The 27,226-nt window shown below is 43.4% G+C and overlaps 2 protein-coding genes and 1 pseudogene across 3 annotated transcripts; 2 read left to right on the top strand and 1 right to left on the bottom strand.

The window, feature by feature from the left end:
- Nucleotides 1-22,389, top strand: part of LOC140470761 (uncharacterized) — a 28,705-nt pseudogene extending 6,316 nt beyond the window's left edge.
- Nucleotides 1,793-21,482, top strand: LOC140470726 (histone H2B type 1-O-like). Of its 2 annotated transcripts, none has more exons than XR_011956637.1 (4): nt 1,793-1,998; nt 2,589-2,670; nt 9,588-9,663; nt 14,844-14,970. XR_011956637.1 is itself a non-coding variant. In XM_072566759.1 (4 exons), exon 4 carries the CDS (start codon nt 20,475-20,477, stop codon nt 20,853-20,855), a length of 381 nt encoding a protein of 126 aa, XP_072422860.1. In that variant the 5' UTR covers nt 1,793-1,998; nt 2,589-2,670; nt 9,588-9,663; nt 20,108-20,474; the 3' UTR covers nt 20,856-21,482. The 2 variants fall into 2 exon arrangements, 1 of the variants encoding a protein (XP_072422860.1); XM_072566759.1 differs by lacking the exon at nt 14,844-14,970 and adding an exon at nt 20,108-21,482.
- A 1,567-nt stretch (nt 22,390-23,956) lies between the features above and the next one.
- On the bottom strand, nt 23,957-24,486 carry LOC140470942 (histone H4). The gene has a single exon (XM_072566871.1). It carries the CDS (start codon nt 24,468-24,470, stop codon nt 24,159-24,161), a length of 312 nt encoding a protein of 103 aa, XP_072422972.1. The 5' UTR covers nt 24,471-24,486; the 3' UTR covers nt 23,957-24,158.
- Nucleotides 24,487-27,226: the final 2,740 nt, after the last annotated feature.

Here is a 27,226-nt window from a genome sequence, read left to right as displayed (position 1 = left end):
GGACTGCAGATGGTGGAGATCAGAGTCAAGATTGGTGTGGTGTTGGAAAAGCACAGCAGGTGAGGCAGCATCCGGGGAGCAGGAAAATTGATGTTTTGGGCAAAAGCCTTTCATCAGGAATAAGGCTGGGAGCCTCCAGGGTGGAGAGATTAACGAGAGTGGGGTGGGGCTGGGGAGAAGGTAGCTAAGAGTGTAATAGGTGGATGGAGGTGGAGATGAAGGTGATAAGTCAGAGAGGAGGGTGGAGCAGATAGATGTGAAGGAAGATTGGCAGGTCGGACAGGTCATGACGATGCTGCTGAGCTGGCAGGTTGGAACTGATGTAAGGTGGGCGGAGGGGAAATGAGGAAACTGGTGAAGTCCATGAGGTTGATTCTAAACTAACTGCGAATCCTCTTGTAAGGATTCTATGTTGAAGAAGTTCTCCTTCTCTTTCAACAAGTATCTCAGTGAGTTTCTCTCTCACTGCAACCCTCAGGTCATCTCCTCTGCCCTGAATTCTAAATTGTTCCCAGGCTTTATGTTTGTCTGTTTATTTTCTTCCCAATCTGTATGCCTATTCGTGGGATCAAATATTATCTCACAGAGCTCTAAAGTTTTGTCAAGTTTACAAAAGTAATACTAAAGCTTTGTAAATTGTAAAACTTTCCAAACTTGGGGCAACCTCCATCAGAAAAGGTAAATGCAGTTGATGTAGGGAGGCATCAACTTGATAGAGGGCAAGTTTCTCTCTAAGCCACACACCATAATCACTTGGAAATATATCCCCTTTCCTTTACTGTTGCTTGATCAAGACCCTGGAAATTCGTGGATTAGTGGTGCTGGAAGAGCACAGCAGTTCAGGTGGCATCCGAGCAGAAGTAAAATTGACGTTTCGGGCAAAAGCCATTTGCCCGAAACGTCGATTTTACTGCCACTCGGACGCTGCCTAAACTGCTGTGCTCTTCCAGCCCCACTAATCCAGAATCTAGTTTCCAGCACCTGCAGTCACTGGAATTTCCTGTTCATGGCATTGTAGGTAGGACATAGACAAAAGCTGTTCCAGAAGGTGGCTCACCACCGACTGCTCAAAGGGGAATAAAGGCGAAGCTCAGCCAGCGACGTCCACGTCCCTAGAGTGAATAAACAGAAACACCTGGGATTTCACGTTGTGGCAAACAGTACATCTCAAGGTTTCTGTGTGCAGCATACCTGACACTAACATCTGTTGTCCACTATACACTAAATCGAGGCCCAGAGACGTTATTGCATATCCCTGTTCCCGGTCTGATTTTTGCGCACGCCTCCTGAGCCAGAAATAGGGACGAACACTGTGATGCAAGACTCTCTCCAATAGTTACATTCTGCCTTAATAAGAGTATGTTCCACTTATTTCATTTATGTTACTATTTTCAACTTATGTTACTTTCTTAAAGGATTTAATATTTGTGGATGAGGGTCAGTAGGATTAAATACCATAGTTAAAATAAGATCAGACGTTATGTTATTGAATGGGGGAGCATAGAGGATGGGCCGACTGGCCGCCAGCTCCTCTGCCCCCTGAAGAGATTGTGAGAGAGCCGGAGGGAGGAGTTATTAACATGACCCGGGGATGAGCTCAATTGGAGCTTCATAAAGGGACACTATCCCAGCTTGAAACCTTCTCTACCCTTTCCCCCACAGCCTCAGTTCCTTTTGTCAAACTGAGAGAAAAGCGAATTGGGGAAATGACCAATTGATATTTGTTTCGAGGAATCATTGGGAAAGGCAGCGCATGCGTGATGCCGTCCCTCCTCCAATGTTGATTGTTCCTGAGTAGAGGAGCGCATGCGTGAGGCCCTCCCCCAGCGCTGCCATTGAGGAGCATTTACTCAGTGAGTGCAAGAGGTTTGTTTGAAACAGACCGCAATGGAGAGATCAGCGCCCAGGGAAGGGAGGGAACAGCAGGCTCCTTCCAGCAGCACATCGGGATGGGAGTCTGGGACACAGAGGGGGCTCCGAGACCGGGATTGATTCGGGGTGAGTTCAGGGAGAACCGGGGGCTGTTTGTAAGAGGCCGAGCGGAGCAGGAACTGGTCCCGGAACTTGGAGTGAGCGGGCTGGGGGGAAGAGAGAGGCCTTTCTCGGGCTGTGTGTGGGCCTGCTGAGGGAGGCAGAGCGGGAGGAAGCTGTTGTGGGATATTCTTGTGGTTTTTAATTCCCTAAACACTGATGGGAATTCATTGTTTGGCTTCTGTTTCCCCAATTTTGTTGTGAATAGACGTTGAATTGTTGGGGAATAAAGGGCAGTGTGATAGTAATAAATGTGATAGTAGTGCCAGCTGTTCTTCCTTCAACATTTAGGTTTTTTTTTTGGGAGCTGAACATTGAACTGTGTAATCATCTTCTCTTTTTGGAGCTGTGCATGTGCTGGTTAGTTTTCTTTCATCTGAGTAAACTGTTTCAGAATTTCGCAAACGGAAAAGGACTGGCAGCAGATCATTGTTGCTTTGGAACCAGACCTTGCTCTCTTTAAATACTGAACTATCATGATCATGACCTGAATGTTGTGGTGATTGGTTGATGTCTTTCTACTCAGAAATGATGATATCTCTCTCTTCTTCCTCCAGGCAAATATTTGATGGACCAAGATAATTTAATATTTCCTCAGTACAAAGCCAAGTATGACCATCTGCTTCTACCAACCAGCAGGTATGTTACAGTTGTCAGATTGAAGAACATCCTTTCCACAGTCAGAGTGGATTGAGTCAGATACACATTGAGCTCAATTTCCAGAAATATGCTTTCAATCCACGAGTCAGAAACAACTAATGAAATATTTTTAAAAATTTCTCTTTATTCTTAAGGCACAACATGTCAGTTTCAATAAATTCCATTATGCATAGCCAGTTATTATTTGCAACATCAGAAGAGGGATAGACTGTAATCTCATGAAATATACATTGAGGAATTACATTAATCCACATTTAGTAAAGGCAATTTTAAAGTTACAATCAAGGTGAACAAACAAGTCATGCTGTTACATTGTTACAACAAGGCAATATGAAGAGGATATTGAGTGCAAATGCAGAAAGTAACTTTGGTATTTTCAGTAACTGAGAAAGTCAAAATTACATTTTTGGTAAATCATTGTCCTGGAAAAGACACAACAATGAAACTATGAAAATTCCAAATGAACCTCTGTGCCAAAGCCTGATGTCGAGGGAGTGCTCATCGTGTGTGTACACGCCCACGACCACCATCTCCATCCCACCGCCATATGTGTGCTTGCGCGCGCACACACCATTCTATCTCCCACAGTGCTACTGACTGATTTAACAATAGTTGCAAATTCTTACACCATCCTGAAATACAGGTTACAACATCTAACAGTGATGAAGATCCATATACACCACAACTAGCACAAAACATTTTATCAAACTGATTTCTACTCCAATCTCTAATCAAAGAGATCTACAGCACAGAATACGTCTGTTCAAATTATTTAGTCTGCAATGTTCGAAAACAGTCGATAACAACACAGCTGATTGAAAGGGTTTAGAATTGTGAATTCAATGAGTATTCCGTTTCCATAGATTTTTCATGGCAGCAGAGAAGTTGTCATCCCTATCTGTGTCATAACACCATTCTCCATTTCATCATTTTGTAGGATTTTCTTTTCAGTCCAGAAAGAGAGTTTTTCTTCTTCTTCTGTGTCTTTCAAAATTTGTTTCAAGAAATCAAGAATCCTGCATTCATCTTGACTATCTCTTCATTAACCTACAAAAAAAAATCAAGGAATCAGGATATAGTTTTGCCAAGGAGTCCATAGAATCAGATCATTACTATTTACACTAGTGCAGAAAGAAAGAGAAAGCTAAAATCGATAGGTTTGTCAAGCTGCTCCTTTATTTTAACCACCAAGAGTTGATTGTTCAATAAATCGAATTTGACTGTTTAAATATTCTTCACGGCCAATTGAAAATAAAAGACCTTTTGTTTTCCCCTGCCCTACCAGAGAGCAACACAAGTGTACTGCTAATGGTTTGCACCATATCCTGTCCAGATTGGTAAATAAAATAGAATTGACCAATTCTCTTTTCTGCACAAGGAGCACTGTCTTCAGTCCGCTGCAATGCAGTTGAAGTGTTCACTTAGTTGCAAATTGATTCGGTTAATACGGATCATTAATTCATTGGTAAAGTATATCACAATGCAAAAATTGATAGCATCCTGAAAACCAGACCTTGATATCCCCACTGTTCCTGGTTAGGCTCTGCACTATAGGAATTACAAAAGTCTATTGCTTTTCTCCCCTTGATTCTGAAGAAAAGCACAGATGCTTTTCTGCTGTAATGTGTTGCATGTTCACCTGTCTATTGATCCTATGGGCTCTAAAACTAAAGCACATAGGCTCTGGACATTATCCAACTACGTATGGAATGAGCAGGCAGAGGAAGTGGTGGAGGCTGGTACAATTGCAACATCTAAGAGGCATTTGGATGGGTTTATGAATAGGAAGGGTTTGGAGGGATATGGGCTGGGTGCTGGCAGGTGGGACTAGATTGGGTTGGGATATCTGGTTGGCGTGGACAGGTTGGACCGAAGGGTCTGTTTCCATGCTGTATATCTCTATGACTCTATGTATGAGGACAAATATTAGCAGATATAGAAACACATCAATGTTCACTGATGGGAACTGACTCCAGTGGCAATGGATAAAACCTCATTCATGTCAGGTAGCAGAAATTTAAAGAACTAATTGTGCTTGCAGTTACTAAAAGTGACATGTTTCAATTTAAATGACACTGAACCACTGTGAAATACAATAACCAAGAATAAGGACCACATTGGTATCAAGGATCAGCGACTGATCGCTCACACACACTGTTTGTTTGTCAATATTGATCGAGTTTATCCAACACTCAGACCAAACAAATACAACTCAACATGTAAAGAGAATGAGATTCACACACTCCACCTGATGCTGTTGCATACAAAACCAAACTGACACTATAGTTATTCAATGGTAGAATACTGCAGAACTAATCTCACATTAACATTTACCTTGAGATACTGGCAGTGAGTGGATAAAGTTCAGACACCCAACAATTAGTGGAAATTAGTGTGGAGAACAGATGAACAACAGAATGTCCCAGTGCAGACACAATGGGCTGAATGGCTGTATCAATTCTGTAATTCTGTCATAAATCACAAATTGCAGAAGAGTTTAAGGCCCAACTACAACTCCCTTAAAAACTGCTATCACGGAATGAATCTCAGTCACAGAGGATTCTTTTTCCTAAATTCATTTGTGGGATGAGGGTATCACTGGCTAGGCCAGTATTTATTGCCCAACCCTAACTGCTCAGGGGGTAGTTATGAGTCAACCACATTGCTGCGGGTCTGTAGACACAAGGATAGCAGTTTCCTTACAGGACATTAGTGAACCCGATGGGTTTTCCTGACAATCAACCATAGATTCCTGGTGATGACTGGACTCCTAGAATATTATTGGCTACCAGAAAATTAAGCAACTTTCATACACAAAAGAGTTGAAAGTAGTTGGTACTGATTGAGTACTTGACTCTCACAGTCACACAGCAGAAACTGGCAAGTATAGATCAATTCCAAAACTCTCATACGGGCAGAAGGGAAACTGAGCAGTGGAGATTGACAGCTGCTCTCACTGATTCATTCTGCAGAAACTGAAAAGGTAAGAATGATACATAAATACACACACACAGACACACACACACACACACACACCAAACACTGGCAGCTCCAGTCTGCTTAATGCATTTGCACATTTATAAATAAGATGCGGACAGATACAGATTCATAACTCCATCCTGAGATACCCAGAGCAGAATATAACAGGGACAGATTGGTCAATCATACACATGTGCACACTGCAGGACATTTCAGAGGAAGACTGATAACTACATCGTCATCATCAAAACTTATTGGAACAGATTAACAACACTCCCTGTTTCAAATTGCATAAATTGACATGTACAGTTTGATAATGACAGTCATGTTTACAGCACAGAAACTGACAGGTAGAAATTAATAACAAAAATTTCTGGAAAATCCACAGGTTTGGCAGCATTTGTAGAGGGAAATCAGACTTAACATTTGAGGTCTAGTGACCCCTCCTCAGAACCGATTGTGTATATATTCCTAGCTACCATTTGGTCTTCTCTCTACTGGAGAAACTGAGTGTAGATTGGGTGTCCACTGTGCAGAACATCTACATTCTGTCCAGAAAGAAAATGTCCCTGAGTTTCTAGTAGCATGCCACTTCAACACACTACCCAGTTCCCTGGTCAACATCTCTGTCTCAGGCTTGCTGCAGTGCTCCTGCAAAGTTCAGTGCAAGCTGGAAGAACAGCACTTCATTTTCTGCTTGGGAACTCGACAGCCTTCTGGACTCAATATTGAATTCTACAACTTTAGAGCTAGAGCTCTTCCCGTACCATTACCCAAAACCTCTCTCACCACGCAGTGTTATCACAGGCTCTTCTATTGTACACCAAAACTCACTAACAATCTCTCTTAATACCTACTATCGTCCTCGTCTGACTGTGATCCACTAGTTTATCTGTTCAACTGTTCTTCCCTCTCTTTGGATTCTATATCCACCCACCATTTACTCCCTAACCCTCCAACACACCCTATCTTCTGCAGAAAATCTAATATTTTCCTGGCTACCATCTCTTCACAGGAAGGGTTACTAGCCTGGAAATTTTAACTCTGATTTCTGTCCACAGACTCTGTCAGACCTGCTGAGCTTTTCTAGCAATTTGTTTTAGTTTCTGATTTCCAGCATCTGCAGTTCTTTTGGTTTTCATTTAGAGATTAATAACTACATTTTCATATTCACAGAGCAGAAATTACTAGGAAAAATTGATAACCACATTCACATGTTCACAAAAGAATCATCCAAGTTTGAAACTTCCAGCTCCGTAACTGTCTCCTTGACTTGTCCGGACTTGTCTGACCTGCCTATCTTCTTTTCCACCTATCCACTCCACCCTCTCCTCCTTGACCTATCACCTTCATCTCCTCCCCCACTCACCCATTGTACTCTCTGCTACTCTCTCCCCACCCCCCACCCTCCTCTAGCTTATCTCTCCACGCTTCAGGCTCACTGCCTTTATTCCTGATGAAGGGCTTTTGCCTGAAACGTCGATTTCGCTGCTCGTTGGATGCTGCCTGAACTGCTGTGCTCTTCCAGTACTAATCCAGTATTTGGTTTTCAGCATCTGCAGTCATTGTTTTTACCTTGAATTACCCAAACACATTCAGTATTGAGTACAGTTGTTGGGAGGTCTCCTTGCAGCTGTACAGGACATTGGTTAGGCCACTGTTGGAATATTGCATGCAATTCTGATCTCCTTCCTATAAGAATGATATTGTGAATCTTGAAAGGGTTCAGAAACAATTTACAAGGATGTTGCCAGGTTTGGAGGATTTGAGCTATCAGGAGAGGTTAAATAGGCTCGGGCTATTTCCCTGGAGCATCAGAGGCTGAGGGGTGACATTATAGAGGTTTATAAAATCATGAGGGGTGTGAAAAGGATAAATAAACAAAGTCTTTTCCCTGGGGTGGGGGAGTTCAGAACTAGAGGGCATAGGTTTAGGGTGAGAGGGGAAAGATATAAAAGAAACCTAAGGGGCATGTTTTCACGCAGAGGGTGGTACTTGTATGGAATGACCTGCCAGGAGGAAGTGGTGGAGGCTAGTACAATTGCAGCATTTAAAAGGCATCTAGATGTGTATATGAATCGGACATATTTGGAGGGATATGGACCGGGTGCTGCCAGGTGGGACTAGATTGGGTTGGGATATCTAGCTGGCATGGAAAAGGTGGACTGAAGGGTCTGTTTCAGTGCTGTACGTCTCTATGACTGTGACTCTATGACATTCACCAAGCAGATTTCCTCAGATGGCTAAGGGAATTCAGCATGTCCATAAAGACACTTGCAAATTATTATAGAGGCGCCACAAAAAGCATCCTATTTGGATGTGTCACAGCGTAGTATGGCTTCTGTTCTGCCCAAGACCATAAGAAACTACAGAGAGTTGTGACTCAGCCCAGTCCATCACTGAAAGCAGCCTTCCATCCAAAGGCTTCATTTCCACTTCTTCCTGTCTTGGGAAAGCAACCAACAACATGAAAGACCCATCCGGCCCCAGTTATACGCTCCTCCACCCTGGTCTGTTAGGGGGAAAATACAGAAGTTTGAATACACCATCGAACAGATTCAAGAACAGCTTCTCTGCTATTGTTAGACTTTTGAATGGACCTCTAAATTTTGATGCTAATCTCTGTCTGCACCTTCTCTGCAGTTTTAACACTGTATTCTGGATTCTGTTCTATTCCGTTGATGGACCTTGGATGAGATTATCTACCTGTAAGGTGCACAAAACAATACTTTTCAAATTACCTCAGGACATGTGAGAACAATGATCAAATTAAATGAATAACTGCAGTCTTATGTTCATGTAGCAGAATCTGAGGGTACAGGCTGATAACTACAGTCACACAAACTTACAGGAAAAAAATGAATCAATACACTCAAAACACTGGAATTACAGAGCCTGATGGGGAAAGATTGATCACTGAACTCTATTGATCACTAATCAGAAGCTGATAGCAACAGATGAAAACTCAGCTCACACATTCACATAGCAGTGATAGACTGACAATTACATTAACGTATTCAAGCAGAAATTGACAGCTGTAGATTGATAACTATATTTATGTATTCACGCAGCAGAGTCTGAAAGGTACAGATTGAGTTACACTCACTTTGACAAAGAAGATAACTGTACTCCCACATTCACATCGCTGAAACTGACCACTCCAGTTTGATTAATACACCAATATTCACAGCAGAAGCTGATGATTACTGATCAAGAACTGAATTCACATATTGACAGGGAAGAAACTGACAGGGACAGGTTGGTATCGACTCTCTCAAATTGACGTGGTAGAAACAGATTGACAAAGACACTCTAGTGTCAAAGAGCAAAACCTGACAGGTACTGTTTGATAACTGCATTCACACATTGGTATAGCTAAAGCAGACAAATAGAGATCAATATCTACATTCACACAGAAGAAACTGATGGGTACAATTTGATGACTGCATATAATATTTATACAGCAAAAACTGACAGGTAGATACTGATAATGACACTCGCGTTCTCATAGCTGAAACTGACAGGTACATATTGATGACTAAACCCTCACATCCCAATCAGTGAAACACATAGGGACTGATTTTATTTATTTAAAATATATTTTAAACTGACAGGTATGGATTAATAAGGAAACTCTCAGATCCTGATATGCACTGTGTTGGGTAGCCCTATTGTGGAGCTGTGGAGGTGTGGGTTCGTATCTGGTTCTCAGTGAATTGGTATAGATATTTTTATTACAATCACCAGACAAAGAGCAGCTCAGGCCAAGGATAGAATCAGGCCTGTAGTTCTGTTGGACTTGCCGGTTTGAAAGAAAAACAGTCTTATGATTATTAAATGAATGTTACATTCGAAGGTTTGATACTGCCAAACGTAATTTTGATTTTACAGGAGATGTCTCTTCTGTCTTCCTCCAGACAAATACTTGAAGGACCAAGACATATTCCCTTGGGGCAAAGCCAAGTGTGATCAGTTCCTTCTAACAAACAGCAGGTATGTTACCGTTGTCAGACTAAAGAATGTCCTTTCCACAGTCACAGAGCAGTTTGAATTCGATGCACAGTCAGCTCAATTTGAAACAGAGTCAAATACCACCAAGGAATTGCAATTTTTTTTTTAATCTCTCTCCATTCTCCATGCACATCACCCCATTTCCAATAAATGTTATTATTCACAGCCATATAGTCATTGATTTATACAGTACAGAAACAGACACTTCAGCTGTACTCATCCATGCCAACCAGATAGTGGGTGGCACGGTGGCACAGTGGTTAGCACTGCGGTCTCACAGCGCCAGAGACCCGGGTTCAATTCCTGCCTCAGGCGACTGACTGTGTGGAGTTTGCACATTCTCCCCGTGTCTGCGTGGATTTCCTCCGGGTGCTCCGGTTTCCTCCCACAGTCCAAAAATGTGCAGGTTAGGTCATTTGGCCATGCTAAGTTGCCCGTAGTGTTAGGTGAAGAGGTAAATATAGGGGAATGGGTCTGGGTGGGTTGGGCTTCGGCGGGTTGGTGTGGACTTGTTGGGCCGAAGGGCCTGTTTCCACACTGTAAATAATCAGTAAAAAAAAAAATCCTGAACTAATCCAGTCTCATTTGCCAGCATGTGGCCCATATCTCTCTAAAACCTTCTTATTATTGTATCCAACCAAGTGCCTTTTAAATGGTGTCATTGTACCAGTCTCCAACAATTTCTCTGACAGCTCATTCTATATATATACTACGTCACATTGAAAAAATTGCCCTCTGGATCCCTTTTAAATCTTCCTCTCTAACCCTAAGTCTATGCCCTCTCACTCTGGACTCCCCTATCCTACCCATAGCTCTCATGATTTTATAAACCTCTATTAGGTTACCCCTCCAAAAACAACCTTAAGCCTATTCAACATCTCCCGGTACCTCAAATACTCCAACCTTGGCAACATCCTTGTAAATCCTTTCTGAACCCCTTCACGTTTCACAATATCTTTCCGATAGGTTGGAGACTAGAATTGCATGCAATATTCCAACAGTGGCCTAACCAATATCCTGTACAGCCGCAGCATGATCTCCCAACTCTTGTAATCAATTCACTGACCAATAAAGGTAAGCATACCAAACGCCGCCTTCACTATCCTCTCAATCTGCAACTCCACTTTCAAGGAGCTATGAACCTGCACTCCAAGGTCTCTTTGTTCAGCAACACTCCCTAGGACCTTATCATTAAGTGTATAAGTCTTGCTAAGATTTGCTTTCCCAAAATGCAGCACCTCACATTTATCTAAATTAAACTCCATCTGCCACTTCTCAGCCCACTGGTCCATCTGATCAAGATCCTGTTGTAATCTGTGGTAATCCTCTTTGCTGTCCATTACACTCTAATTTTGGTGTCATCTGCATACTTACTAACCCTACCTCTTGTCAGGTGGGCCAGTGGGCTGAGGAGTGGCAGTTGTAGTTCAGTTTACATACATTTTCAGAAGGCAAACCAAGACACTAATTCCACACTTAATGGTAGGGCACTGGGGAGTGTTGCTGAATGAAGAAACCTCAGTGTGCCAGTGAATATTTCCTTGAATGTACTCCAACAGGTTTATTTGGAAGCACTAGCTTTCAAAGCACTTTTCCTTCATCAACCGCCTGATGAAGGTGCAGTGCTTCAAAAGCTAGTGTTTCCAAATAAACCTGTTGGACAAAAACCTGGTGTTGTTATTTTTCACTTTGTCCACCCGATTCCAATACTGGCACCTCAAAGTCCATGAAATTAGTTGCAGATAGACAGGGTGGTGAAGAAGGCATTTGGCGTGCTTGCCTTCATTGTTCAGAACACTGACTGTCGGAGTTGGGAGGTCATCTGGTAGCTGTGCAGGATATTGGTGAATCCATTTTTAGGAGATTGTGTATAATTCTCATCAAACTGCTACAGGAAGGATGTTGTTAAACTTGAGGTGATACAGTAAAGATTTACAAGCATGTTATAGAAATATAGAGTCATACAGCAAAGAAACAAACCCTTTGGCCCACCATGTCCATGATGTTCAACAAACACCAAACTGCATTCGTCCCATTTACCTGCACTTGGCCACTAACTGACGAGACCCTGGCCTATTAAAGGCATGTCCAGATGCGGCTTAAATGCTGTGCGAGTACCCAACCACCCTCTCAGGCAGAACGTTCCAAACTTTACCCACCTCTGGGTCAAAATATTTTTCTCACATTTCCTCTAAGCTGTTTTCTCCTCAACATCAACTTGTGCCCTCTGGACTTAGACACATCGGTCATGGGGAGGAAAGATTTTCTCAATCTACTCTCCCTACATTTCTGATAATCTGGTATTCTTCAGTCAGATCCTCCCTGAGTCTTCTCTGCTCCAAGAAAACAAAACTCAGCTTATCCAGTCTTGCCTCATAACAGTGACTTTCCAACCCACTGCACCCTCTCCAGTACAATCACATCCTTCTGATAGGGTGGCAGTCAGATCTGCACACAGTATTCCATCTGTGGCCTAATCAATGTTCTATAAAGTTGTCGTAAGCGTGCCTTGCTTTTAAATTGTACAGCTCAGGTAATAAAGGCCAGCATTGTGTATGTCTCCTTCAGCAGCCTGTCCACCTGTGCTGTTTCCTTCTGGGATCTATAGACTTGTATACCAAGGTCCCTTTGTTCCTCAGTACTCCCTCAGGACTTACCCTTCATTGTGTAATTCTTTCGCTTATTAGACCTCCTAAAATACATTATCTCACACTTACCAGGAATATCAGAGCCATTGTTCTGCCGGCTGTACTCGTACTGTAGCCTGAGACCATCCCCCTCACTGTCAACAAGTGCTGCCAATTTTCATGTCGAAGAAGAGCGAACAGTACAGCACAGTCACATGCCCTTTGCCCTCCAAGCCTGCACCAACACGTTTTGCACTTCCACACTAACATCTCATCTACAAACATAGTAATTGTACCTTCTGCATTCACATCCAAGTTGTTAATGTACAGAACAAACAACAAGGATCCCTGTGGGACACCGCTGGTCACAGGCTTCCAATCACAAACACAACCCATCACCGTCACACTTTGCATCCTGTCTGCAAGCTAATTTCAGATCCAGTTTGCTTCAGACTCCAAGAGTCAATCTTAGACCAGTCTTTTATACGGGACTTTGTCAAAGGCTGTCAGGGTGGCCTGTACCTGCCAGAATAGAGTGGCCCATATCTGTTAACACAAATTGGCCGATAAGTGGAAAGTAGAATTAAACAGCAGGACATGCGAGACAATGGCAGAAACTAAGCACATCAGCCTGTTCTCACACAGTAAGCCTTAATGATACAATTGAACAAGGCACTCAGAGGACAGTAAGAAGGACCCAGCCTGTTCCCATTCGAAACAGTCATGACCAGCAGACCGAAGGTCTGATAAACGACTAACTCCAGCCACATTAAATAAAAGGGAGTTATGCCAGTAAATGAACAGGCACCAGCTGTTCGATACAGCCCATTAATCCCCTTTAACAACTGAGGGGGCAACAGCTAAAGTTATCTTATACTACTCAATTCAAATGTGTAAAGTCACACAGTTATGAAACAAACTTTATATCAGAAAATAAAATTGCAAATTTTTAGCAAATACTGCAAAATTAAGTGTTTTTTTTCTTCATATATAATAAGGATTTTGGGGCATGTAAGTGGAACAATAGAATTTGATGAAAATTAAGTACAATGAATAACAGCATTCAGAATGTCCCTCAAGATAAGTTAGACTGACAGAAACCCGAAGGAGAATAGCAAGTAACTCTGGAATGTGAACAAATAGAATACGTAGAAAGATCCCAAGGCAGAGGGATTACAGTATCTGCTAATCACCTTGAGATCATGTGAACCTGGAGCTGTCCAATGGATGCCCATCATTGATTAGGTGTCTCATAGGATAGGGTATGCAAAGAAAGAGGGAGGAACATATTAATCACGCTGTTTGTCATTGTTCACAGAATGTGTACAATAAATACTGCTTTTCTTATTGTAAAAGCAGAGTGTGCCATGGATCTCTCTTCTGAGGCCAGTCTCAGGGGAAGATCCTTTGGCCCTCTCTCTGCATTAACCAGTTTCTTCTTGAATAAACACCTACCACTTGCCTGAATCCTGCCTGCCTCCTGAGTCTTTCATCTCTGGTCAGGGATTATGCTCCTACAGAGGCCTTACTGTAGTCCATGTAAACTACATGGTGGTCACGGTGGTCACAGTGGTTAGCACTGCTGCCTCACAGCGCCAGAGACCCGGGTTCAATTCCCACCTCAGGCGACTGACTGTGTGGAGTTTGCACATTCTCCCCGTGTCTGCGTGGGTTTCCTCCGGGTGCTCCGGTTTCCTCCCACACTCCAAAGATGTGCAGGTCAGGTGAATTGGCCATGCTAAATTGCCCGTAGTGTTAGGTAAGGGGTAGATGTAGGGGTATGGGTGGGTTACGCTTCGGCGGGGCGGGTGTGGACTTGTTGGGCCGAAGGGCCTTTTTCCACACTGTAAGTAATCTAATCTAATCTAATCTATATTTGTTGCCAGCACTGGAGAATTTCAGTTATGGAGAGAGGCCGAATAGGCAGTTGTTTTTTCCCCTTGGACTGTCTGAGGCTGAGGTATGACTTTACTGAGGTTAAGAAAATCATGAGTGACATTGAGAGGGTGAATATGCAAGGTCTTTATTTTTAGACTCCCCAACATTAGAAAAGAGGGCATAGGTTTAAGGTGAGACGGAAATGATTTAAAAAGCACGTGTGGAGTTACTTTATCATTGCAGAGGGTGGTGCTTGTATGGAATGAGCTACCAGAGGAAGTGGAGGTGGTGGGTACAATTACAACCTTATGTAACCTGGATTGGTACACGAATAGGAAGGGTTTAGAGGGAGGCAGACCAAATGCTGGCAAATGGGACTTGGTCAGATTAGGATCTCTGGCCAGCACTAACAACTTGGACCAAAGGACCTGTTTCTGTGCTGTACAACTGTATGACACTCTGAAGGCCAGACCTTGATATCACTACCCCCAGTTAGATTCCACGTTATCAGAATTGGAAAAGTCCATTGCTTTTCCCACTTGACTTTTAAGAACAGCACAGACTCGTTTCTGTGACAATGTGTTACAGCTTTACTTGTCTGTGAATCCTACAGATACAAACAATTATAGAAAATAAGATCTTTCCCATTCACTTCAGGAAACATGAACTGAGAACTCTCTCCTGTCCCACTCTACTAACTGGCTGTCCACTTTACAGCAAACATTTAAACTGCTCAGTAACACAACGCAGGAAGACTGAAGAAGGGTCAAGTGAGTATGGGCATCCTCCCTGTGTCATAACTGTTCCTTTCAAAACTCTCTTTTTTTTTATATATATATATATATATATATATATATAAAATCTGTGTATACACACAATGGAGAACAGCCTGAGTAGTCAACATTAAAGTTTAGTTTCTAAGTTCTTCACTAGACAACGTGGCTCTACGCTGTGGCGGCCTGTCACATCTGAGCAGAGTTTTGAAGGACCAGTCCCATTGAATAGCACAGACTGACAGGTAGATAGTAATTCCCAAGTACACAAGCCATACAAGTGAATGGAAGGGCAGAGCAAATAGTTGCTGACTGCGCCAGTTATTGTCCTTATTCATGTAATGAAGGGTGTGAAGGCAACTAATTTCTGGACGCAACAATGAATGAGATAGTGCCAATACACAGTGGGTATAGAGTAACTTGCAAAGCACATAAATATTGTCAGGTTAGTAGATCCACAGGCAAAAATAGAAAAATCATGCCTGCAAGGATCACATGGTTGGGAGAGCTAGCATTTCATTAATGAAGTTAAACAGGACAGGGTAAGAGTGAAATATGTCAGTCCCAGTGTACAAGTGAACTTCTAATCAAATTTAAATACATGGCATCACATTGGTCAAAAAGTAAACTCCACTCGTTTATTCAGAAATACTGAGCCCCCCCATTGCATGGTCACAATGTATTCCAGTTCTGGAGGGAAAGAAGTAAATAAACATTCAGATTAAGTATTCATCCAATTATCTCACCATGGTTTAAAGTTGCTGTCTGACTCTATGACTGTATGTAATTCATGTATCAGTTCTGTTTGTCCAGACTGGAGGAATTAGATAGCAGGCCAAATGTCAGATTGAAACAAACATCGCAATTTAATTTGTTTCCACAAAGTGAAAACAGAACACATCTCTTACAAAATGACTGAATAAATACTTTGTTTTCAAGTGGTCCAAAGGGAAATGAAATATTGACCTGAAAAAGTACACATTCAGACAGATACCGAGAGATTATTGGACACAATGAAAAAGCTCTCATAAAGTGTTCTTGTTATAAACATGTGAACAATAAATTCAAAATGCACATTCAGAATATAACTTAGAATTACAAACCGTACCATAGAATAAAAGTTGTGGAAATTGTCCAATCTGCTCTACACTGTCAGAGACTGACAATGGTATTAAAAAGTCTCACTTTCATTTACAGTACATAGAATTTCTCCAGTGCAGATAGAGGTCATTTGGCCCATCCTTCCACAACAACTCTCCAAAGCGAATCACACCTAGGTGTAGACCCCACCCTATACCCATAACTCCACGTTTACCATAGTTAACCCACTGACACTGCACATCCTTGAAGACTACATGACAATTTACCATGGCTAATCCAGCAAACCTACACATGTTTGGACCATGCAGAAAAACAAGAGCACCCAGAGGAAACCCATGGAGACACGGGCAGAACATGCAAACTGCACACAGATAATGAAGCATGGTTGGAATTGAATCTGTGTCACTGGCACCACTGTGCCACCATGCCATCCTGATATGGAAGGCAATTGATGAAATCTTCTTCATTTTTGAGCAACAGAGATTTGAACTAAAAAGAGCTCCTGCAGTTTCTGCAAGTGTCAGAACAAGTAACAGAAACAAATATATAAGTACACTCACTTATTCACAGAGCACAAACTGACAGGTACAGATACACTCATCCATTCATATGGTTGAAACTGTCAGGGATAGACTGATGATTGCACAAACACATTCACATTGCAGAAACAGACAGGTACATTTTGATAATACACTCACATAATCCCAGAGGAAAGTCTGACAGGTATATATTGATAACTACATTCTTACATTCACCTAGAACCTAATGAGGCAGATTGATAACTAAAATCACATTGACATAGCAAAAGCTGACAGGTAGAGACTGGTAATGACATTCTCATATTCACACAGCAGAATCTGACAGGGGCAGATAGATAATTGGACTGTCATCTTCACATCACAGAAACTGACAGGGAGAGATAGATAATTAGACAGTCATATTCAAATTACAGAAACTGATGGACAGATCAATAACTACACTTCCATATTCACAGATCAGAAATTGACAAGTACAAATCGATAGGCAAAGATGAGGACTGCAGATGCTGGAGATTAGAGTCGGGTGTGTGGTGCTGGAAAAGCACAGCAGGTCAGGAAACATCCAAGGAGCAGGATAATTGACATTTTGTTTAAAAGCCCTTCATCAGTACAGATGGATAACTACACCAATACATTCACATCGAAGAAACTCACGGGAAAAGAATGATAACTAAACTCATGTATTCCTGTCGCTGAAAGCAACAGTTACATTTTAATATAGACCCCCCACATGTTCACTTCGTAGAAGATGGCAAGTTGACATTGATAACTACGTTCACATTTTAACAATGCAGAAACAGACAGACGATTGATTAAACTATCCCATTTACAGACTAGAAACTGTCATATTCACACATTAGAAACCAACAGGTATAGGGTGATAACTTCACTCTCAAGTATGCACAAAGCCAAATCTTACTGGAAGAGGGTGATACCTGTACTCACATATTCACATAGCAGAAGCTTAGAGCTGCAGATTGATACATAAGCTCTCATTGTATGTATAAAATGGTTGGGTATATTCTCATTGGAGTTTTGAAGAACAATGTATGACCTTTAGAGCAAAAAAAAAGATCTGAATGGAGTTGACAGAGTTGATGCTGGGAGTATGTCGATGCTCATAGAGAATCCTGAGTAAGGGACACAGTTTTGAAAAGGAAGCCCTCTATCTAAGAAAGCAATGCAGAACATTCTCCCCTTGTTCAGTTCCACAGAGAGCAGTTAGGGTTGAGTTATCAGCTTAATTTATGCTAATGTAGCCATATATCTTTTTTGAACCACAAGGAAGTCTTGGTTTTGGGCACTAAACATCAAAATGAGCTGAAGACCATAACTAAAGCCTTTGTGATCTGTTCTCATGACAGGGTACACACAGGCAGATAGAAATGTCACAGAATTCTCATGCTTCTAATGGTCTTCTGCTTTGAGATAATTAAAGTGATACACGATTGAAAGAAATTAATAACTACAGCATAAACACTGTATCTGCAACATCATTCACCATACACTTTATCATTAACTTACTGATACGTGTGTGCTCACAGATCGCATACTGAACGATTCAGTTATAAGTTAGCCTGATGTATCAAGGATGGAGTGAAAAAAAAGGATTAACTACCCATTTCATCAGAAACTTTGAGATGTTGAGATATTTTCTCTCTGTCATGCCAGTGATTGACTGAAACTGAGTAAATACAAGGTTAGACACAATAAACTGGCAGTTACAGAATGAAATACTGAGTCAGTTGCAAAGTAATAAATTGTTAGGATATAATACGGGATTACCTTACACTGAAAGACTGAAGCCACTGGGCTTGTATACCCTTGAGTTTAGAAGACTGAGAGGGGATCTGATTGAGACATTTAAGATTATGAAAGGATTGGACACTCTTTGACAGCGGGAAACATGTATCCGCTGGTGGGTGAGTGCCGAATCAGAGGACACAGCTTAAAAATACGGGGTAGACCATTTAGGACAGAGATGAGGAGAAACTTCTTCACTCGGAGAGTGGTGGCTGTGTGGAATGCTCTGCCCCAGAGGGCAGTGGAGCCCAGTCTCTGGATTCATTTAAGAAAGAGTTGGATGGAGCTCTCAAAGATAGTGGAATTAAGGGTTATGGAGATAAGGCAGGAAGAGGATACTGATTAGGAATGATCAGCCATGATCATATTGAATGGTGGTGCAGGCTCGAAAGGCTGAATGGCCTACTCCTGCACCAGTGTCTATTGACTGTTGTCTAATACATTAGCTAGAAATTGGCATAAACAATGTCACATCCACAGTGACATTGCAGATATTGTCAGTAACAATGTACAAAGTATTATCCTTTATCAAAATGCTGCAGTTATAAATACAAACCCAACTTCACTTTGCAGAAGCTAATATTCATAGGGTTTGGGAGTGGAGGGTAGTGAGTCCTACCTGAGTCTGTCCAAAGTGGTACCTGGTACTTTCAAAATTGACACTGGCAGAGTAAAGCAACAAGGTACACTTCAGAAGGTTTGAGTTACAGTCCAGTAACATACTGACATGTTAAGACTGTGAAATAGAGTTTAGAAAAATACATCCCAGAAACAGACGGGCACAGATTGGAGTCGAGAGTGTGGTGCTGGAAAAGCACAGCAGGTCAGGCAGCATCCGAGGAGCAGGAGAATCGTTGTTTGAGGCATAAGCCTTTCATCTCGACGTTTTGGGCATAAGCCTCTGATCCCCAGCATCTGCAGTTCTCACTTTCACCTGGGGGCACAGATTGGAGGAATATTTCGAAGCGACTGGCAAATAGTGTAACGTTTTAGCGCTCACATCAGTGTTTGATGGTTACGGAATTAAACCTGTCTTGAAATAAAACTGACTATTAGATGGAGAGCCTCATTGGTCAGATGTTGAGTTAATGCAAAATGTGTAAATTAGGACATGACAGATATAAAGTTAAAGTAATAAGCACTACCGCAGTTAGGCGGTAGTGTGGGGGTAAATATATATTAATAAAACAGCAATGTTAAGGGCACTGCTTGTCACTGTCCACTTGGGTGTTTTCCCTTTTGAGAGCTGGATCAGTGTGAATGTGTGCACGTGCAAAAAGAAAAAAAAAGTGACGCATACATATAGCATGCTGACAGTTGCTGGTGAACAGGCATTCGCGTAAGACTGAGAAATGTTGTAAGTCCCGAATTGAAAAGTGCAGCAATGTGGTTCAGTTACACTGCACGTACTTTCAAAGCACACAGTTATCGATACGTGTCTGGGCCCACATTTTTCAGTCAAGGTCTCAGAAATATATTCATCCCACAGTCAAGTCGTGACTCAAGAAAAGTATTACATCGAAACTTTTTCTTATCATTTCTCTTCAACTCCGTGCAATTGAGAACGAGATGCATCAACCCCAAGTGTAGAAAACATTCACAGTCAGGTTCCAGTGGTACGTGTAACTTGACAACAAATGTAATCGCAATTTGAATGGATGAGAGTGTTTTTTTCACACAGTGACAAGTTCTATGTTAATTCCAGCCTATACAGAGGAACAGAAACAGACATGCGGAGCTAGAAACACATCATCACAACAACAAGCAAAAGGAAACCGAGCCAATACCACAGTCACTTTCTGTATCACAGACACAAAACGGTCTCCCTCAGTCAGACTGACAGGAACAGAATCACCATGCACTTCACATTTCGTTGCAGATCCTGACGGATCCACGTGGGATCTCATTAACCAATTGGAGAGACTCTATGTTTGGGCATGACTCGTGGAAGCTACCCATTCAGGAGCCAGGGTATCCTCCATCCTTCATTAGCATTGATGACGCCGTGAGTCTATAAAGAGGGAACTCCGAGCCAGCTTTCCTTTATTCTGTGTCTGAAAGTGACTGGCGCTATGGCTGATGAGAAGAAAGCTCAGCAAACCTCGAAGAAGGGCGCGAAGAAAATCATCAAGAAGGCGCCAGCGAAGGGCGGCAAGAAGAGGAAAAGGACTAGGAAAGAAAGTTACTCCATCTATATCTACAAAGTGATGAAGCAGGTTCACTCCGACACCGGCATCTCCTCCAAGGCCATGAGCATCATGAACTCGTTCGTCAACGATATTTTCGAGCGCATCGCGGGGGAGGCTTCCCGCCTGGCCCATTACAACAAGCGCAGCACCATCAGCTCCCGGGAGATCCAGACCGCCGTACGGCTGCTGCTGCCCGGGGAGCTGGCCAAGCACGCCGTGTCGGAGGGTACAAAGGCGGTGACCAAGTACACCAGCTCCAAGTGAAGGACCGCACTGCACTGAAACATACACACATCCACAACCCAAAGGCTCTTATAAGAGCCACCTACAACATCCCTGGGACAGCGGAACCATTTCTTTAAGACTTGTTTATTTTAGTTTCCATGTGATTTTTGATAAGGCGTTTCAACTTGTAGTACTATATGTTTTTATGTTAGTAAGTACTTTGCAATTTATTCGCCAGTGGGGTTGGAGAGAGCGGATCAAGCGCCAGTGAGTCATTTTTCATCTTGCTTGTTCACCCCTGGCAGACAAATGCTCACGTCTTTCCGTCCCACGATTGATGCAGTTTACCTTCTGATTTGCTTTACATTCCCAGTGCACGGGTTTGATCCGATTTTTCGCAATGCAAAATAAATCTTCCTGCTGACGGTGACTTTCAAACAGAAACGAGACAACTCGGACTGAAGCGTGGAGCTTTTGCTGAATCTGATCGAGAGCGATAAAGGACGACAGCCTTAAAATATCGTCTTAAAAAACGTGTTCGCTCTCGATGCTGAGCCGGAAGAATGTTGTGTGCTGCTTTATCAGCATATCGGGGTGGTACTGAAATGTGAAAAGAAAAGACAGGTTGCAGACTGCAATGTTTGGCCTGTTTTGTTTCAGCTTCTTTTCAAGGTTAAGAAAATACACCCGCTATTACGATCAGACACAGATCGGCCAATGAGGGAGAGTAAGACCGTGTGAATTATACGTTTGTAAACTAAAAGTAAGTTAACATCAGTGTTCATGTTTTTTGAACTTCCATAGTTTTTCATACTTCATTATTCAGGTAAAACATACTGCTTTGTTTGGAAATTGGCGGGCTTTTCAAATTTGAAAGAAAGCGGTTGATGAATTAGCGCCCGTCGTTTCCGCCCTCCTTCCCGTGTCCTCTCCCGATTGGGAAATGAAGCAGAATCCTGATTGGGAATTGAAACAACATTAGGTGATGCTGACCAATCAGAAACGGTTGAACCACAATTCCTTCCGAAGGTATAAGAGGCCGCAATGTGGGCGGAGTGCAGCATTCTCTGTGACACTGTTTGTGCGATTGTGGCGATGTCTGGAAGAGGAAAGGGCGGTGGGAAAGGTCGCGCCAAGGCGAAGTCTCGATCGTCCCGGGCTGGCCTGCAGTTCCCGGTGGGCCGTGTTCACAGGCTCCTGAGAAAGGGTAACTATGCTGAGCGTGTGGGTGCCGGAGCGCCGGTCTATCTGGCTGCGGTGCTGGAGTATCTGACGGCTGAAATCCTGGAGCTGGCCGGCAACGCGGCCCGGGACAACAAGAAGACCCGCATCATCCCCAGGCACCTACAGCTGGCCGTGCGCAACGACGAGGAGCTCAACAAGCTGCTGGGAGGGGTGACCATCGCTCAGGGCGGGGTGCTGCCTAATATCCAGGCCGTGCTGCTGCCCAAGAAAACCGCCGCTGCTGGATCCGCTAAAAAGTGAAGAGAGTATTCTTGAATCTGACAACCCAAAGGCTCTTTTAAGAGCCACTCACAGCATCTGTGAAAGGAGCTGAACACTCCTGTCTGTCTGATTGAATTACCTTCCTTTAACTGATATCGGTTTCAGTCCCTGTCTTATTCCGAATGACCGTTCACCGTTTGAGCCGTAGTACAAGGAGCGTAAAAAGTTTATCTTGTAATATTGATACAACGCAATCTTAACAGTGCTCGGAGTACATTATTTTTATTCCTTGTAGATGTCTGCAATTTCGTCCCTTTAATTATTGTCTTATCAATGAATCACTCAGTCCCTATACTCCTCGCTCACAGGCAGTTTCACGTTATCTTGAACTGAATTTAGGAAGAGCTGAATTGCTCCAGTGCCGCGAGTAAGGAGCTGAATGTCTGTCTGATTAAAAGGAAAGTAATTCAATGTGCAGTGCCCTGGCCGTTATACTTAACATCGCTACATTTCCGTATCCTTTTTATTTCATACTGTTACTGCCTGTGGCAGCAGAGCAAGATTATATCATAGAATACGATTGTAAGGGTGTCTGGAAATACATTATTTCTCATTGCACGGTCACTGCCTGAGTGACCTTTCTGTTTGATCAATGTTCTATGAGGCTAGAATAGTGTCACGGGTGTTCCCGATCGGGTTTGGCTTCACATTTCCTTTAACTGTATCAGTAAGAATTGAATCCTCCCACTGTCTCTGCAGCATATCCCTCTGCAATTTATTCTCTGCTCGGTTTATATCCACTTCTTTTTCGCCCCCCAGCCTCTGCCGAGAGCGCGTTCCACAGCAGTCAGTCATTTTTCAGCTGTAAAAGGAGGGAATGTAAAGTGAGAATGTGTGAAGTTTAGTTTCGTCATCGAAAAACCAATCAACGTGTACGTAGTCGTGCATCCTCCTGCTCTTTTATACGTGATGGCGGGCATTTTCAAATTTGAAAATAAGCCGTTGGTCTCTTGGCGCCATTTATCCCCTTTTCTCTCCTGTCCCCACCTCACCAAGCCATGTTATCGCAAAGGGGGTCAATGAGGAGATGGGGTTTTCCTGAAATATCTAACCCAATACCAAAATTTGATGTGAACATCACTCACCTAATTTCTATATTTCCGCTATCTCTGAATGAAGATCTCATTAGTTGCAAATACACTGCCGCTTTGTAATCGCTGCCTGAGCGGGCAGGTGGAAAGAACGCGCCACATAACACATCTGCAGGCTCCCAGTAACAAAACTGAGCTGAGTGTTATAAGTACTGTAATATCTAACATTAACGTCTGGGTTCCACAATAAATAAAAACAAATTATCATTCATGGCATGGACAGCCAAGAACCAGACATCATTAGTGAGATGAACAGGTATTCACGAAAATAAGAGAATCGAAGGTTACGGGATATTGAGAAACATCAGCCTTGATCGACTGGCAGAACAAGCTGGAGGGGCGGAATGGCCTAATGCTGCTGCGACATCTTACAATTACAAGTTACGATGCGATTCTTTACATGGAATAACCAGGTTGCACAACAGTAGAGTCTTGATTGGCCGAATGGCCTCTTATCTACAGTGTAGGAATACTTGCAATTTTAAAATCATTCGCCACGAAAAAACAGCACAAAAGTGAAGCATGCACTACGAATGCTCTCTACTGCACCGCAGAACACAGTATTAGGAAATTTTCGCAAAGAAAATAATTTTAAAATTACGACATATATGAAATAACCAGCAACATAACACTCGGTTCTCCATATGCGCTGCCTGCCCCGTCCTCAGGTCTCCGCTCTCTATCGGAGAGTTTGGGTGGCTCTGAAAAGAGCCTTTGGGTTCGCTGGAAAAGGGTCGCTTTATGCTCAGCCGCCGAATCCATAGAGAGTGCGGCCCTGGCGTTTCAGAGCGTACACCACATCCATGGCAGTGACCGTCTTGCGCTTGGCGTGCTCAGTGTAGGTGACCGCATCCCTGATCACATTCTCCAGAAAAACCTTCAGCACCCCGCGGGTCTCCTCGTAGATCAAGCCCGAGATGCGCTTCACCCCGCCACGGCGAGCCAGGCGCCGGATGGCTGGTTTCGTGATGCCCTGGATGTTATCACGGAGCACTTTGCGGTGCCGCTTCGCTCCGCCTTTTCCCAGGCCTTTGCCTCCTTTACCTCTTCCAGACATCACGCTTTTTCCACTCCAACCGCTGCCGAATGAGAGCCGAGCTCTCGGCTCTTCCTTTTTTATAGCGCCCGGCCCGACCTGGCTGAGAAAGAGCTGACAGAGAGCGAGGCGCGGGTCCGGAGAGCAAACTGAGTGACAGACAGAGAAGGCTTTGATCATCCAGCTCCGCCTCCAGCTCACTCCAGCCTCAACTCTATCTGGGACTGAAAGTTTTCTCCCCAAAATTGTCAAACAAGGGGTCTCAACTTCTGCCCCACCGCCAAAATGGACCCGTTGGTTCTGGCACCAGACCCGGATGAGTTCATCAGACGAATGAGACTCTGGGAATTCCTTCAAGGTACCAGCAGTGATCCCAATGAGCCCACTGATGAACTCGAACTGTCATCACAGGGATCTGTAGAGGAGCGACCAAAGAAGGTGTCAACTTGGACCCCACCAGAGGGCCGCTTGTCCTGGGCTTGACATGTATGCTCAAACCGTCAGGAAATATATTAATGCCAGATTCATCCGCTGTGCTCACAAGGTAGAGCAAAACGTCACCGCTTCACAACGCAATGTCATCCAGGCTCTCAAAAAAGAGGAGCCATTGTCCTTCAGAATAGAACAGATCACTGCAAGGAAGTGTACCAACAACTGAATAACCAGGAACACTACAGGCAACTACCAGCTGATCTGACCAAAGAACACACCCGTGAATTAAACACAATGATCAGAACTTTGGATCCAGTCCTTCAGAGTGCCCTACACACCCTCATCCCACGTACTTCTCGTGTAGGCGACTTCCACTGCCTTCCAAAGGTACACAAAGCCAACACACCAGAACGTCCCATTGTGTCGGGCAATGGGACTCTATGTGAGAATCTCTCTGGCTGTGTGGAAGGCATCTTGAAACCTATTGTACAAGGGATCTCCAGCTTCTGTCACGACACTACAGATTTCTTACAGAAACTCAGCACCATTTGAACAATGAACGTTTCCGCACTCTACACCAGCATCCCCCGCAATGATGGCATTGCGGCAACAGCTTTAGTACTCAGCTCCAACAACTGCCAATCTCCAAACATCATCCTACAACTCATCCGCTTTATGCTCGATCACAACATCTTCACCTTTGACAAGCAATTCTTCACCCAGACACATGGAACAGCCATTGGGACCACATTTGCACCCCAATATGACAACATTTTTATGCACAGGTTCGAACAGGACTTCTTCTCTATGCAGGATCTCCAACCAAAATTGTACACTAGGTATATTGACAACATTTTCTTCCTCTGGACCCATGGCGAGGAGTCACTGATAAAACTACACAGTGATATCAACAAGTTTCATCCCACCGTCAAACTCACCATGGACGACTCTCGGCTATCAGTCTCATTCTTAGACACATGCATCTCCATCAAGGATGGACACCTCAGCACCACACTCTACCGCAAACCCACAGACAACCTCACAATGCTACACTTCTCCAGCTTCCACCCAAAACATATTAAAACAGCCATCCTGTATGGACAAGCCCTATGCGTACATTGAATCTGCTCAGATGAGGAGGAACATGACGGACACCTGGAAGTACTCAGGGATGCCCTCACAAGAACGGGGTACGATTCCCAACTCATCAACCGCCAGTTTCGACATGCCACATCAAGGAACCATAATGACCTCCTCAGGAGACAGACACGTGCTGCAACCGACAGGGTACCCTTCGTTGTTCAGTATTTCCCAGGAACTGAAAAAACTATGCCATGTTCTTCGTGACCTGCAACACATTATCAATGAGGATGAGCACCTCACCAAGACATTCACCACACTTCCACTACTTGCCTTTAAACAACCGCCGAACCTTAAACAGATCGTTGTTCGTAACAAGCGGCTCGGCTCTCAGGACAACTCCATACAACCGTGTCATGGTAGACGCTGCAAAACCTGTCAGAGTGTGGACATAGATACCACCATTATGCATGGGGACACCTCCCACCTTGTTAGTGGCAGGTATTCATGTGACTCAGCCAACATTGGTTTATCTTCTACGTTGCAGGAAAGGATGCCCGGATGCATGGTACATTGGGGAAACCGAGCAAAGGCTATGACAATGGGTGAATGGGCACTGCACAACAATTAACAGACAGGAGTGTTCCCTCCCAGGTGCAGAACACTTCAGTGGCCAAGGACATTCGTCCTTGGACCTTCGGGTGACCATCCTCCAAGGTGGACTTCGGGACAGGCAGCAGTGAAATGTGGTTGAGCAGAGGCTGGTAGCTAAGTTCGCTATCCATAGGGAGGGCCTCAACCGGGACCCTGGGTTCATGTCACATTACAGGTGACCACCATTTTATTATATACACACACACAGATACTCCTACACACACACACACTCACACACACATAGGCACTCCTATACAGACATACACACAGACACACATATACACAGACGTGCACACAGACACTGACACACACCATTACAGACATATACACTCCCACACTCACACATGCACCCCCTCACAGACTTAAGACACTCTGCACTCACTACACACATACACTTTCTCACTCTCACAACCCCGAACCCAGACAGACACACACAGAGACAAAGACCCACATGCACACACATATTTTGTGGAGTGAATTTGTACTTTCAGGGTTAAATTGTACGTTACTCAAAAACTGCATGCATTCATGTAGAATTCTGAGCTAAAAAACTGCATGAATTCATGTAAAACTCCGTTATCTCACTTTTTAGATTAGAATCAATCTAGACA

Source organism: Chiloscyllium punctatum, chromosome 52 (assembly GCF_047496795.1).
Source record: "Chiloscyllium punctatum isolate Juve2018m chromosome 52, sChiPun1.3, whole genome shotgun sequence".
Taxonomy (NCBI): Eukaryota; Metazoa; Chordata; class Chondrichthyes; order Orectolobiformes; family Hemiscylliidae; genus Chiloscyllium; species Chiloscyllium punctatum.
The sequence above is the reverse complement of the archived record's forward strand: the minus strand, read 5'-3'. Positions and strand labels throughout refer to the sequence as shown.